General features: G+C 43.8%; 1 protein-coding gene across 1 annotated transcript in view; it reads right to left on the bottom strand.

Moving 5' to 3' along the window:
• The window catches only part of KDM5B (lysine demethylase 5B), a 55,850-nt gene that overhangs the window by 16,717 nt on the left and 24,432 nt on the right, over positions 1–14,701 (bottom strand). The window contains exons 7-17 of the mRNA XM_085083035.1: positions 14,524–14,627; positions 12,962–13,120; positions 12,359–12,478; positions 11,728–11,886; positions 11,097–11,278; positions 8,107–8,269; positions 6,994–7,113; positions 5,173–5,367; positions 4,449–4,630; positions 3,584–3,708; positions 3,113–3,263 (exon numbers count right to left, since the gene is read on the bottom strand). Coding sequence (XP_084939161.1) covers positions 3,113–3,263; positions 3,584–3,708; positions 4,449–4,630; positions 5,173–5,367; positions 6,994–7,113; positions 8,107–8,269; positions 11,097–11,278; positions 11,728–11,886; positions 12,359–12,478; positions 12,962–13,120; positions 14,524–14,627 — 1,660 coding nt within the window. The remainder of the gene's footprint in view (positions 1–3,112; positions 3,264–3,583; positions 3,709–4,448; positions 4,631–5,172; positions 5,368–6,993; positions 7,114–8,106; positions 8,270–11,096; positions 11,279–11,727; positions 11,887–12,358; positions 12,479–12,961; positions 13,121–14,523; positions 14,628–14,701) is intronic.

The raw sequence follows: 14,701 nt of genomic DNA on the forward strand, positions 1-14,701 counted from the left end.
ACCATTCTGTGTTAAAAATAGGTATTTTTAACAGATACACAGGATCACATTGGGAGTTCCAAACCCTACCGTCAGCTGAACAATAAAATGAATTCAAAGCCCCAGGTACAACACAAGTTTTTCAGTCTTTGTTCCATTATTTTCTGTGGAAGTCCTACAGAATCTTCCAAGAAAAGGCACAAGTTTTTAAACACATAAATATTTATGTACATTTACATACACATATCTAAATGGCAAAATTGACTGTCACAAGATGTTTTTGAAAACCAGAAATTACATGAGCCTAAGAAAAAGCATTGACAGAAGCCAAATCCATGTCCATCCAGGGTTATTAATCACAAAGGTCTCCAAGCATCTCTAAGAACAGAACAGGTTTCAGGAGACCTAAATAAGGAAAGGGATAGACAGGAAAAACATGGCAGCAGGGCAGGAACATTGTTCCCTTCCAGTGCCAGGAGAGAAAGGGCTATACTGTGCTCTGGCACCATTCAGATGTTCACAGAACATCTCCCAACCAGCATCCTTGAGGGTTTCATCCCCCAGTACCCAGAGAACCGGAGGAAATGGGGATGTACAGCCCGTTTGCATCTCTTCAGGTACTGCAGAGAAGCTGGTGAGCAGGAGTCACAGGATTTACTATGATTTATTACCATCTCTCCTGGTCTTCTCCCCATGAACTGCTGTGTTTGCTGTACTGGAGGAGATCCTCCAGTGTCACTGACTGCCGTGACTAACAGGGACAGCCTTCCCATGGGAGACAAGCCTCCTGTACAATTCTTCCAAACTTGGAATCAGACCAAAATGCTCAGTCCCTAATGGAAAGTTTGCCAAAAGCACAAACCAAATTTTAGGCAGAATTCACAATCCTTCCTAACCAACACCTGGCACTTGGCACGATAGAGGCTGTCCAGCATCCTGCAGATGTGAGCTTCAGGCAGATGAGTCTGCATGTCATGTAACATGTATTAAGATTCTACGCAGATAATTTTCTTTTTGATATCTTTCATAAGTTATGAGCATTCCCCACGTCCATCTTATAAGAAAAAAAACAACAAGTAACACAGGTTTTAAAACTCTTAAAAATTATCAAGACATGAAAGTGGACTTTTCCTAGAGACATGCAAAAAAAGAGCCAAGGAATGGTGAGAGAAGGACAAAAGCCTCTTCTATAGCAAACAAGAATCTCAATCCAAGCACCACCTTGACACCCTGCAGAGCAGCAGCACAGGGTGAATTACCCATCACAGTCTGGGATGGTGCAGGAACTGGCAGGCCCAGCTGTGAGGAAGGTTGAGAGCCTCTCATCGTGACAGAAGAACAGACCTAGTCAAGGAGATGAAGATAACAACTGCTCCCAGCTCTTCCCATGCCAAAGTCAGGGACACATTCAGTGCACAGTGGCACAGAGAAGCTGGGAAAGGGCCTGGCTGCTGCTCCCAGATCAGCACTGGGAGCCATGAACAAGCATCAGGGTTGGGAGAACATACTGGAGATGTCAGAAGAAGAGATGGCTCAACACCAAATGAAGGAGGAGATCAGAAATGGACAAGTCCTTTGATGGTGGTGCCAAAAATATCTGGATTGGAAATTCCCTATCTGGCAAAAGTCATGCCTGTGAAGTGCTGAATTTCTTATTTCCTGTTGCAGTATTTTTATGTTGCTGTGACAGAGGTTTCATCCTCCTGTGTGTGCAAGACAGCAAAGGTGAATTTTTATCAAGTTCCTACTACAAAGGCTTACACACGGATCACCAGAAAGAAGACAAGAATCATGTCTAGGTGTGACAGCAGAACGTTCTACCCACAAAGTCCTTCCAAGCCAGTCTTCAAAGTACCACAAGAACACAGGAGTGATGAGCTACACGACTCCTTCTGAGGCAGGTGACATGCAGGAACCACACATGCAGTTCTACCAGCACAAAAAGCAACTGCTTCTATAAACACCACACTGTTCAAAGCAGCAGAAATGGGTGAAAATTCTCCAGATGGGACAAAATGACAACCAATTTTTTCTGAAGTACTTCACAGTTAAGATTGCCAGACATGAGCAATACTGTCCTCTACATACATAAACCCAACATTTTTTTAGAAACCACCATCCTGCGAGGCTCAGTGTGCCCAAATTAAGTCTGGGTGCCCTGATCAATGACTTTAAGCTGAAGGAGGGCAGTGTTATATTGTGAAGGAATATTCCCTGCAATATTGTGAAGGAATTGTTCCCTGGGAGGGTGGGGAGGCCCTGGCACAGGGTGCCCAGAGAAGCTGTGGCTGCCCCTGGATCCCTGGAAGTGTCCCAGGCCAGGTTGGACACGGCTTGTCCCACCTGGGATAGTGAAAGGTGTTCCTGCACATGGCAGGGGGGTGGAACCAGATGAGATGTAATGTCCCTTCCAACCCAGACCAGTCTGGAATTCTATGGGTAAAGAATGACACAACAGAAGATTGTAATTTGTGAATCCTGAGAGGAAGGTTCTTACATAAATACAGGCATAACCAGACTTGTGCAATGAGAAGAATTGGCTTAGGACTTCTGTTCTTCTGGCTCTTTTCAACTCATTTCAGACACAGAGTATCAGCAGGACCAGGCAGGCAGCTCACAAAGAACATTTTATCCAAACACTGCCCTACCTTCAAATCCCTGGAGCAAATAACCTGTCTGAAAGATTCAATGTAAAGAGCAGGTATTTTTTCAGAGCTTTCATACCACATTCCCACCAGCAGCAGCTCAGGGAGTTAAGGCATTTCATTTTTCCACAACACAGAGTGTATGAATACAACAACACCTGCACTATGGACAGTGCCCACGGCACAAAAACGAGAGGATTGTATCTTGCAGCATGTTACTTTGGACACACCACAGCATTTTTTTCTTTTCAGGGGACATTGGAATAAATCTACAGACTGTCAAACACAGAGGAAGAAGAGATTTGAAAACTCAGGATGTTTAACTTATTACATACAGTAAAGATGGTTCTCCCCATCAAAGATGTCTCTGCTGAGGAGACAAAGATTCTTTTAATTTTTAAGTCTTGCAGAGCATTAGCACCCATCACTGGCCACTGACATCCATCTCTGGCACCCCAATTTTGCTGCAGACATAGAGTGGCACTTACCTGGTCTGTCTCTTGCCATTCAGCAGCTGCTGGGCCACCGAGGCACATTTGTCCGCGTCCTGCGTCACCAGCCGGAGGTGTCGCAGCAGGTCGTTGTCTGGGAATTTTTTCATTTCTGACTCTTCTATCAAAGCCTTAAAACTGATGAGACCTGTTGGGAAAGACATTAAGAAGTCTCCCTTTGTGATGGATTTTCCATGGTAAGGCCTAGAAACACAATACATTAAATGTATTTCTATTTCTACTTCAGTTGTATTTTGTGTCAAAGTGATTTACAGTCTTGTCACACAGAGACAGCTTAGCATCATTTCTGGGACTGTAAGAGCTAAAATATTTACTTTAAAACATGAAGTGATAAATGATCTCTTTTGATTGTCACATAAGAAAAAAGTTGCTACACTTTTGGGAACTAAAAACTGAAAAAATAGCCCTTTTAAATTATGTGCTACAGGCAGCAGGTAAGACACTCACTTTTTTTGTTGTTGATCTTTGCCTCCAGGGCCTCGTTGACATTGGAAGCCCACTCATTGTAGGACTCTGCGCGCATCTTCAGCGCGTTCATCATGGGGTACAGCTCCTCTAGAGTGTAGCGGTACCTGCGGGCAGCACACAGCTCAGACCTCCAGCAACACTGCGGGGAGCAGGAGGGTGGAAGGAGGGGCACCAAGATGAGCACCTGTGTTGGACAGGGCTTGGAGCAACCTGGATTAGTGGGAGGTGTCCCTGCCCATGGCATGGATGGAATGAGATGAGCTTTAACGTCCCTTCCAGCCCAAACCATTGTGTAATTCTAAGATGTGTTGGGCTATACAACAGTGAAATGAGCTTCTGTGCACTCATGGTTACACAATTAAGACCTTACAATGACACCATGTTCCTTTTGAGACAATTTCAATGTTGCAATTGCTTCAAAAAGTAATTTCTACAGGACAATTAAGGAATTGTGAAACTGTCTTAGAGCAAGCTACATTCATGTAGGAGAAAGATGTACTAAACAGCACAGAAAAGTTAACAACAGGAAGGAAAGCTCCAAAAAGCAAAACAATACTCCTTGGCAAGGACTGGATCTAAAGGACAATGACCTTGTTGCTATAAATAAAAATGCATACTAACTTAGCCAGCAATTTTTGCCTTTAAAGAGCAAGAAGAGCTGAATGCTGAAGAGGCTTTGTGTGTGAGCACAAAACAGCCCCGTTGTTGTGGGGGCTCTGGATTTGCAAAGGACTGAAACAGAAACAGAGACCAGCCCCACTGGCAACAGAGATTACCAAATCACAGTATCTACACAGACAATACTATCTGCAGATCATGGTGTTACTGACTACCTCAAGCTTACCCCAGTTTGTATTTGTAGATGGGACAGGAGCAGAGGTCCTCGATGTGGTACAAGCACACCAACAGTCCAGGTTTGCAGGGACAAGAAACTGCTGACATGAAGCAGGTGGTTTTACACTTCAGGCACTGTCGCTCATCATCAGGGAACAGCTCAAATGTCACCCTCTCTGAGTCGGTCACTCCCTGCAAGAGAGTGTTACATCAAAGCCTAATGAAGACGTGACTGTTATAAAGAGGTGGCTATTCCAAGCTAAAACATCAGAAGGTAACTTTATCAAAAGAATAATGGAGTCTAAACTACCAAGATATCTACCTACCCCGGTAGACAGAAATCTTGGTTAATGAAAAATCAGCTTTTCTGATCAAATTACTGAAAGTACAAATATTACCTTAAAAGTGACATTCTGAATAACGTTAAAGGGCAGGTACTAAAATAAGGTGCATGATCAATGATCCTTTACCCAGGTTGTCCTCTGAAATCCACAACTTAGGAAGGGACTATGCGCCTCTAAGCCTCCGACACCTCAGTACAAGAACCAGCATGTTCTCACATCACTGTTTCAACTGTTACTTCATTCATTATAATGAATTCCATCCCAAGGCCAGGTTGGATAGAGCTGGGAACAACCTGGCCTAGTGGAAGGTGTCCCTGCCTATGGTAGGTGATGGAAAGAGATGAGCTTTAAAGTCCCTTCCCACCCAAACCATTATTTTCTACAACTCACCAGTTTATCAACCTTCTCACGCAACCTCTTCTCCTCTTCAATCATAATAGCCATGTCTTTCTGAACTGTAGATGCCACCACAACGTCCAGGACATCTGCTTTTGAAGCCATTTTACAGATCATCTCATCGTGGGAGAAGACGCAGTAGCGGTTGAGCAGCCGGTAATGCTCCACGCACTGCCGGCCCAGGGGCAGCTGCGGGGCAGACACGGCGTCAAGGGAGTGCATTTGGGAAATGGCATCAAGGTACTAACTCTGCATGCTACAAACCAAAAACTGTCCCAAGGAAAGGCCAAGACAAATCCTTCTAGCAACAACATTCATGCTTCCGAGTATAAAACTAGAGAAATCAAGATGCCGAGTTGTGCATGCCAGGAATGCTCATAGCTCCCTCCAAGTGGACTCTGTGGGTGCAAGCTATGTAGCTGGAGGAAGTGCCCTCTCTTGTAGAGGTTGTAATTAAGGACTACTTAATCATTAAACCACAGTGCAGCCAGGAAGATCTAACACAAAATTGTGTTGAGGCCAAGGAAGCATCAAAAGGACAAGTTCATAAACCTGGTCTGTTCCCTCTACTAGAGGGATGCCCCATCCCAGGCAGGTGCAGAGCACCCTGGGCCGCCTTCTCCCTGACACAAACTGTGCTGCAGCATGAGAAACTGCTGACTCAGGGAGCACTGATGTCCCTAACTGGCTGCAGGCAGAGCACACAGCTCATCCTGAGCTTGGCAGGTCACTCATCTCGGTTTTAAGGCCAGACAGACAGTGATGCTCAGGGTATGAGTTATTGGGTCCAGTGTGAAACTCAATGCACAGTCGAGTGCAGAAAGCTTTCTTGCAATATTAGTCAGCAATATTAGTCATCCCTCTTCTAAGTCATGTTTTTTAAATCTAGAAACCTTTTTAGTTGGACTACACTTACAGATAGCCAAGACCATTTTTGGGGAAAAAAAATAATTGCAAGAGACGTAATTTGAAATATCAGAATCTTCAGAGTCTTTGTGAGATCAGACAGCACTGTGTGTCTGAGTCATCTGCTGTGAAGGTAAAATTACCTGTAACTTTGGAGCAACTGTCCTCCATTTGTGTTTATTTTAAAAAAGACAAAGAACTTATTCCGTAACTCTGACCTTATAACTGTAATGTGTGCCCACCTCTGCTGTTTCAGTGAACTGAGTGAAACTTACTGGGAATAATGCACTGTTCTGTAAACCTCAAGTGTGAACTTGAGAACTTTCTTCCTCTTCTCATTAAGGTGTCTTTCCCTAAAAACCCAGAGCACCTCTGCTATCTAACTTGAGATGCAATTTCTGGTTTTTTTCCCCACAAGAGGACTATCAATGCCTTTAACTGTTATTAATGTGTGTTATACATATCATCTGATTTTGCCAGAGAGGGTAAAGCAGAAAAGATATCCAAGTTGGATTTCGTTTCCAGCTGCAGAAAGCACCTTTTAGAGAATTCCCAGTGCAATAAACCGGCAAATTTCATTCCAGCTTCTGATTTGAAATGGAATTTGGGGACACAAAAAGGAGCGAACTCTAGCAGCACTGGTGCATTGTACAGTCTAGGCATACACGGGACTGTGCCTTCCTCCTGCTGCAAAAGCTACATCAGATTCCAAACCAAATCTTCGGAACCAGAGGAAGCCCCCAGTTCCTCATGGCATGACAAACCCTTTCAGCAACCATCATACTGCCAGTAACAGGCTCTTTCTGATCTGTGGCCTAGCTTTGTGCACCAGCAAAAAATCAGAGCTGTACACCAGTTACAAACAGCTTTGGAACTGCTCACTGAGGGAAAAATGGGTTTGGAACCTACCCAGTCAACGGTGCAGAAGTTCACAGCTTCAGCAAAGTTGAAGCCCTGGTTGAAGCCGCTGTGATAAGCTCTGGGAAAGGTGATCACAAACTCCCCAGCACACTGGTTGGTTCGGTACACCTGGGGGGACAGACAGGCCAGTGTCAGCTCACACCCACACACAGCTGGTGGAGTTCTGCAAGGAGAACGTGGATTTCCAATTCCCAGGAACTTCTGTGAGGATTTCTGGGAGCTTTAAACCATATGCCCAAAAATTAAAACTGGCAGCTGATAAGGTGCCATGTAAAACCCCAGAAAGCCAAGGATTCCACTCAGCCACGCCCCACTCTGAACAGTTCTAGGATGGCTGCCTGGGCCTTGTGCTCCTCACACCACAGGGTTAGGGTCAGCACAGATCCAGCTCTCTCCAATGTGCAGCTGAAGGGGAAGAAAAATTGGGAACCTTAAAGTTCGTACTGTTGTTCATCTAAGACTATTGGGGCTATACAGTCAACATGAAAGCAGGTAAGTCTTCCTGCATCTTTCTATTTTGGAGGCTACTAAAGCATAGGAGACACTGCAAATTTTGCTACTTTTTCCAGATTTTCCTTGAAGTCCCAAGGTCATCTCATCAAAAGCCAATTAAGTTGTAAAGGGACATAATTCCCATGAATAATCTAGTATGGAATAAGATGAAAACTGATGAAAAAATGTTTTTAAATACCTAAGGACTTATCCAGGAAAAATAAGAGAATGTAGATGACAAATAAAGGAAGAATGGGGTTTGGGCCCTTGACAAAAACTCTGTGCCAAAAAAATGATGTCTGATTGAACAGACATACAAGAGCTCCTGCCATTATTCCAAAGGTTGACCCTAAACCTGCCAGCTGAGACATAGAAATAGAAATATCCAAGATGGATCTCCAGAGAAGAGTCTGCCAATCGATTCCAAAGGCAACAATTCCATTGCCCATCTGTTCACACTGGCACATTATACTGGATAAAGAAGATGAAACACACATGGAAACCACACCACCACCTCTGTAATAAAAGTGGCTTCAATTATCAGCTTTAAGTAGAGTTCCAATCAAAGAGGGTTGGGTTGGGGGAGTAGCACAGGAGTCCGACACATACAGGCACCCCGTGGGCCATCAAAGTGTTCGGGTTCATTATGGTGACAAGTTGGTGCAAGAGATCTGGCTGGGACTCAAATAGCTCTGGAGCAAGTTTCTTCATTACATCCTCCAGCTGCTCAGCTGCGTACCCTGGGGCTCCATACCACGTTTTAGGCTCCCCCCTGCAAGATTATTAAAAAAAGTTAAATATAAGCAAACTTTAAGTTACATTTTTAGTCTTCTGCTTTAAAATACACCATGTCAAAGGAAGGGCATATCACCAGGAAGGAATGTAAAGGTTTTGTACCTTCCTGAATCTTCACATTTTACACAGGTCCCTCTTCTCCAGACCTGTTTTTAACTGCCTACACTTGTGAGCAGGTACTTCAAATATTCTGGGTGAGGGAGAAAAAGTCTGAAGAAGTCCTCAGTGAAATTCTGCTGATTCCAGAACAATTTCAAAATATAAGCTGCCTGTCTTTTCCCATGAACATAAATTCCCTCTCGGGTCTAACCAAAGCCAGTTCTTTCTGTCTTATGCATAACTGCCACAAAAGCAATGCATAGGAAGCAGAAATCAAACTTCCAAATTATGCAAGACTTCAAGGGGAAAAAAAAATCCATATCCAGAGTAGGAACAAAGAACTTTCAGCACCAGCTTAACTCAGTGCAAGCCAGTTGAGAGAATTAAGGGGATGCAGATGTGTTCCAGCAGTTTCAAGCTTACACTGACATTGGCTCCCTGCAGCACTGAGATGAAAATGCCTCCAGGGCCTCATAAAGAATGAGCTTAGAAAAGGTATTTAAAAAGGAAAACAGACAAATCACCTTATTCCAAGACTTCTGAAGAGTTGGCAGACTAAAACTGACCCAACAATGTTCTTTTCTTCCATCAATCACGAAGCAATTGGGAGGATTCCAAAAGAAAAGAGTGCAGTGTGAATCCAGAAGCCTGTCTCTCATCCCTAGGAGCTCATTGCTGTACTCACACAGCCCCTGGGTCAGCGGAAGAGGATAGCCAGGATGGACTATGCAGGGGCAGTTAGACACAAGGTGTCACAAGGAGTTGTTATGGAGTAATTAATGAGTTTGCAGCTTTGGACTTGACCATCATCCGGGGACAGTTCTGCAACCTTGGACCTGGTCATCATCCCAGAACAACTCTAGGAATCCGGGAAGACCCACAGATCCAACTAAAATCCATCTTGTGTCTGGACCTAATACTGGGCTAGTCAAGAGTTCTGTTCCCTGATTTGGGACAGCAGAACTCTGCTGAACTTGGAGCAGGATGCTGGAACTGGGGGCCTCTAGACCTCAGGGAAACAGGCAACAGACAGTTCTAATGCAGATGTTGAGGTGCCAGCAGCCCAAGGAAGCAGCAATGGAGGTCACAGGCCTTTCTGCTCTGCTTCCCGACTGCTCCACATCCCTGCCTGTACAAATACCAGCAATAACGAAGGCAATTCTTCCTCTGTCCAGGACTGACATCTTATTTATTTATTTCCAAGCATCGTTAGAAGGAAAGATTTGGGGGTTTTTTTCCCATTTATTTTTCTGTTTTTTTCTTTTTTTCCCTTTTGCCATTTCGAGAAAAAACACAGGACTCAGAGGACTACTGTCTTCAACCCTGGAAAGCTCTGCTGCTGCAGCCTGGGTCACTTGCAATTAGCTGCTCACAACACTGCACCAGGACACAGGCTCCTCCAAGGCACACAGGAACACTGAAGATGAACACACCATCTCTAGGACTTCCCCAAGAACCAGTCCTGCCTTTTGGAGTCTTTTCAGAGGTTGGAGCACTGTCTCCAACCTGCAGCAGCAGGTTGTTCAAACTGCTCTGGCCAAGAACAGCTTTAACCTCAATTGCACACTGCCCTCCAATGCAGACTTAAACGTCCACATTGAATGGAAATAAAAAAGAGTATCTGCAAATGAAAAGACATCAAGGACTTTCCTGCTGGAGGATAAATAAACTGAAAGCAGATCAAGTAACTTTCACATATGTCTGGATATATCACGTGTATGTTCATGTACACCACCCTTCTGACCTTCTGCAAACACTAATGCAGTTGGGAGCACATAATGGAGGACAGAAAGCCATTCTAAGGACAGTAAGGAAAACTCTCCTAGAAGAAATGAAATCTGTACTGCAAACTCCTCTCCCACCCACAGTTTTCAATCTGACTGAGGACTCGGACAAAGAAAAAAAAAGCAGCAACACATGACAAGCAAGATTATTTTTTTTACCATGTAACCCTGTCCCTCCTTCACTTACCCTCACTCAAACATTTGTTTTCCTAACAGTAAGCACCACGGAAGCAAGTGAATTAAGTCACTGGCTCTTGGGCTGCACTGCAGCAGGTGCTATTTCAAGGAGCAGCAACTGAATAACCAATCAAAGAAGACCCACTGAATAGCAGCTGGGATGTGGTTTTACCATTCTGCTTGAACACCCATATGAACCAGGAAAGGGAAAGATCTTGACAGGTTTCAGGAAGAGTGACAACAATAATCCAGACTCTAGAAAAGCTGTTGTAAGGTGAGAAGTTCAAGAAGTTCAGTCTATTTAGAATATCAAAGAGATGGCAAAGATCTGTCCTGATTACAGCTGACAAGTGTTGGCTTGATGAGAGGATTTATGACAGCATGATCCATCTAACAGACAAAACGTGACGGATCTGACTTGTTAGCTGAAGTTGGATGATTTTTAAAAGAAAACTAGCATGGTTTTCAGTTTACATTGAGCATAATAAAACATTTGATGGAGTATCTGCTTCATCTCTCATGGATTTTTTAAAACTGGGAATGGATGTCTCTTTCCAAAATATGACCTCTTGTCCAAAAGTAAATCAATGTAGGAATTACACTGTCAGATTTGACCCTGCTGCAACAGGTCAGCAATGGTTACTCTGGCTGAGCTCTATGAATCTGCTTTTAGTCCACTAATTAAGGGGAATAGGGAAGGAAAGGGAGATTGATTCCTAGACTGGGTTTATTCCTCAAACTCACCAATGCAGATAGTTAATGGAATAGCTCCAATGGTCTTCTATATGCCAACAAAATGAGGAAAAGCACATTCCTACGTACAGCCAGGGCAATTTCATCCCACAGATGTCCGCAGTGATGTGAGCAAGCACAGACTGCTCCATCACAGGCATGTTGTTTAAATTCCAGCCACTATCAAGGTATTCCTGAAAATTGAGCAGAAGAGTCACAGGTTTATACAACAGGAATGAAAGACTCAAGCAGATAAAACTGCTAAAGAGCAACAGAAGAAAAGCATATTTCCCAACTGAGGAATATAAGAAACAGCTCAATGACTCAAAGCCTACACCGTCCATTGTCTTTGCCTCTTTCACAACCCTGACCAGACCTGCTTTGTTAAAATGAGAACTTTTTTATTTGGTTTTATTTGGTTTGGAAGTTATTTATTAATTACTAGAATAAACTAGTGGCTTTGAATGGCTGATCACAAGTTTTATTTATTTAAAACCCCAATGTAATTCTCCTCTTCAAATACTCTGCCAGATACACAAAACAAATACTTTGCAACCCAGCTCCATTATTGTGCTTTGAACCAATGAGAGTTATTCTATGAAAAACTACAGTAAAAACATCCACAGTGAACTCAAAGACCTACCTCTTCTTCTGGTCTAACTTTAAACTTCCCACCTCTAACTGGGAAGCCACTGCCAAACTCCTTCGAAGCAATGTCAGCTCCATATTCCACTGTCACATCCTCTTCAATGGTACTGACAAGTCTCCAGAATTCTTTTTCAACCAGCTCAGTGGGGACCATCTAGGTATGAGAAGAAAAAGGAGTATGTACTGAGGAATCAGTAGATAAGAAGAATGTGCATCAAAGATGTCTCTGAGAGGAACTTCCATTAGCTTGAAGCTTTTCCCCATTTTAAAATTGTTTCAACAAGAGAAAAACAATTGAAGCAGAGATGTGGTTCCAAGAGATGCTGCTGCCCTGTTTTCTCAAGAGTAGGTGACAGTGAAAGTTCTCTTCCCTACAGACACTTCTGCTAATGTGGGGAGAAAACCAAATAAAAACACAAGCAGCTGGTGGAACAAGAAACCATGACACCAGCAAGAACCAGGATTCACTGATGTAAATCAGTGATGTAAATCACTGATGAGAACCTCTGCTTTGGGATTTCACCCCATTCAAAACCAGAATCCCTCCCTCCCTCTCCAGAGTTACCTAATTTAACTAAGCACACAAAATGAACTCTACACAACATCAGGATAAAGCAGGAACATACGTGCACTGGCATGTTAAAATAGTCTGACTTGAAGGCATCAGCCATCTCCCCAAACGTGCGCAGGGTGTAGTCTCGTGCTGCTTGTTCAAACCCAAAGGCTTCTTGAGGCTTGTTACACTCCTGCAAGTGAAAAGGTAATTGTTTCTGTAATGTATTAACACAACACTGTGCTCAGATTTACACAAATGGGCTCCTGTAACAGTTTCGGAGGGTAACAAGGCAGAACACCACTGAAATGAAAGTACTGCCCCAAGGAGTAGAGTCAGAAGATGAAACTCTGCTTGATTCACCAAACCACAATATGAATTTATAAATCTGCATAAACACGAATGAATTAATACACCTAATTTCTCCTTACTCTAGTAGAGCTAAGCAGAATAAGATCCATAAAATGCAGCACCCAGTGAGACTCCAATTTTAAGTGCAGAGGAAAGGTGTCATTTACAATCCAAAATTTATCCAAAATAAAAGCTTTACCTCTATCACCTTGTTTGCACAACCTTAAATAATGACAAATTGCATTTTCTATTCCAGTGATCAGTTAAAAAACCTCCAAAAATACAAATTAGCCTTTGGCCCAACTGCAATGATTTGTCATATTACCTGAGCCAGACACTGGGGACACCTCCAGTCCCCTTTGGGAACATCATGGAGAGGTGGAATTAAACAGAAGGTGTGGTAACTGTCATCACAGCCATCACACAGAAGCAGTCGGTCCTCGTCATTCCCACTGCCACACAGGAGACACACATACAAATCCACCTGCAACACAAAATTCCACAGTGGGAATGGGAGTGCTGAAGGTAACTCAGAGGGAAAGCATGAAAGTTTGGTCATTCTCATCTGTGACACTTCCCAAAGCTTATTTTTACTTTATCTCTGCAATGGAAATGAGACAAACACGCCCCCAATATTCTTGTAAAAGTTTAAATATCTCCCTCTGTAACTTAAGAAAAGACCACGAGAGCCGCAAACCCTTCCATACATTTCTTTTTCCCAAATGCTGGAAAACTTGACCAAGTGCCAGGATAGTTCACATCAGCAGCACTGCAGCCTTGGCAGGTATAACCCAACACCTGGGGATGAGCAGGAATAACCCAGCACTTGCTGGGGGCTCACAAACCCTCTTCCCATGTGCAGCCTCAGGCGTTTCATTCCTCTCTGAGGCCAATTGCACTGGAAGACAGAAATATGGAGGGGAAGGGGTTCCTCTTGCTGGGAGTATTCCTCATTTTCCCAAGAGAAAACACCAACCTCCCAGCAGAGCTTTGGGTAGGGGGGCAGCTCTTAAATCTGACAGAGCAGCTCCCAAGCCCCAAAAAGAGGCACAAGCACTCCCACTGGGAAGGGCTCTCTGCTGCCTGTCCTACACCCAACTTTCACCAGCAATAGCCTGGAAGGCTCTTCCCAAACCCAGAACAGAGCCATGAGGACAGACAGAACCTCTTGTCTTATGTCGTTAAAAAAAACCAGCAGCATCTCCTGCTTTTTTCATTCGAGAGGTAAGGGTGTCAGGCTTCTGGTATTTGCACTCTTCATTCTCAGGTACCAGCTACAGGTGTGGATTGAATGAGAACATGTTTGACTTTAGGAGGGACCCAAGCTGATAATCTCAGCATTGTTTTCCCAAAAGTGAGACAACTACCACTGCCTTCAGGTGGGGTTTTTGGGGATAGTTGGTGGTGTGTGAGAGCTGGAGTAGGAACAGGGATGTTTTTTTTAAGATGCATTTGAACAATGAAGCTTCCCATTTAGTGCTGATATTGTGGAATTAGGGGCAGGTCTGTGGAAGTGGCATGTGCCTGCACTGAGCTCCCCTGAAGTTACAGAGCAGTGGGGAGGGATCACGTCACACAAGAAACACTTCCACTGGACTAGGCTTTCAAAATACCTTGAGACTGTACCTTGGAGACAGAGCACAAGTTACTTTAGTTACAGATAGTGAAACGTAACCATCCTGTCATTTCCAGCTTTGTGAAGCATGAAGCTTTGGTAGGATTGATGTTCCAGCAGGTACAAACACTGCTGCGCTTCAGCCACAGGGCTCCAGGAAGAAAACAAGAGTCCTCCATATGACAAAGTGACAGGAGGTATTACTACACACCCCAGAGAAACCCAGAAATGCCTGCAAAACATGCAGCTGGAGGAAGGCAGGGGGTACTCACAGCATTGGTGGGTTTTTTAGATCTCACTTTGGATTTGTCCTTCTCTGGCTCCCCAGAAAGTTCTTTCTTCTCAGGGAGCTTCACCATGCTGCGTATTTCCTTATCTGGACAACCGAAAGAAAAGAGAGTTTTACAAAATGTTTCAATGCTTAGCATTCCTTGTTATTATTTGTTTTAT

Source organism: Lichenostomus cassidix, chromosome 26 (genome assembly GCF_008360975.1).
Source record: "Lichenostomus cassidix isolate B80296 chromosome 26, HeHo_3.0, whole genome shotgun sequence".
Taxonomy (NCBI): domain Eukaryota; kingdom Metazoa; phylum Chordata; class Aves; order Passeriformes; family Meliphagidae; genus Lichenostomus; species Lichenostomus cassidix.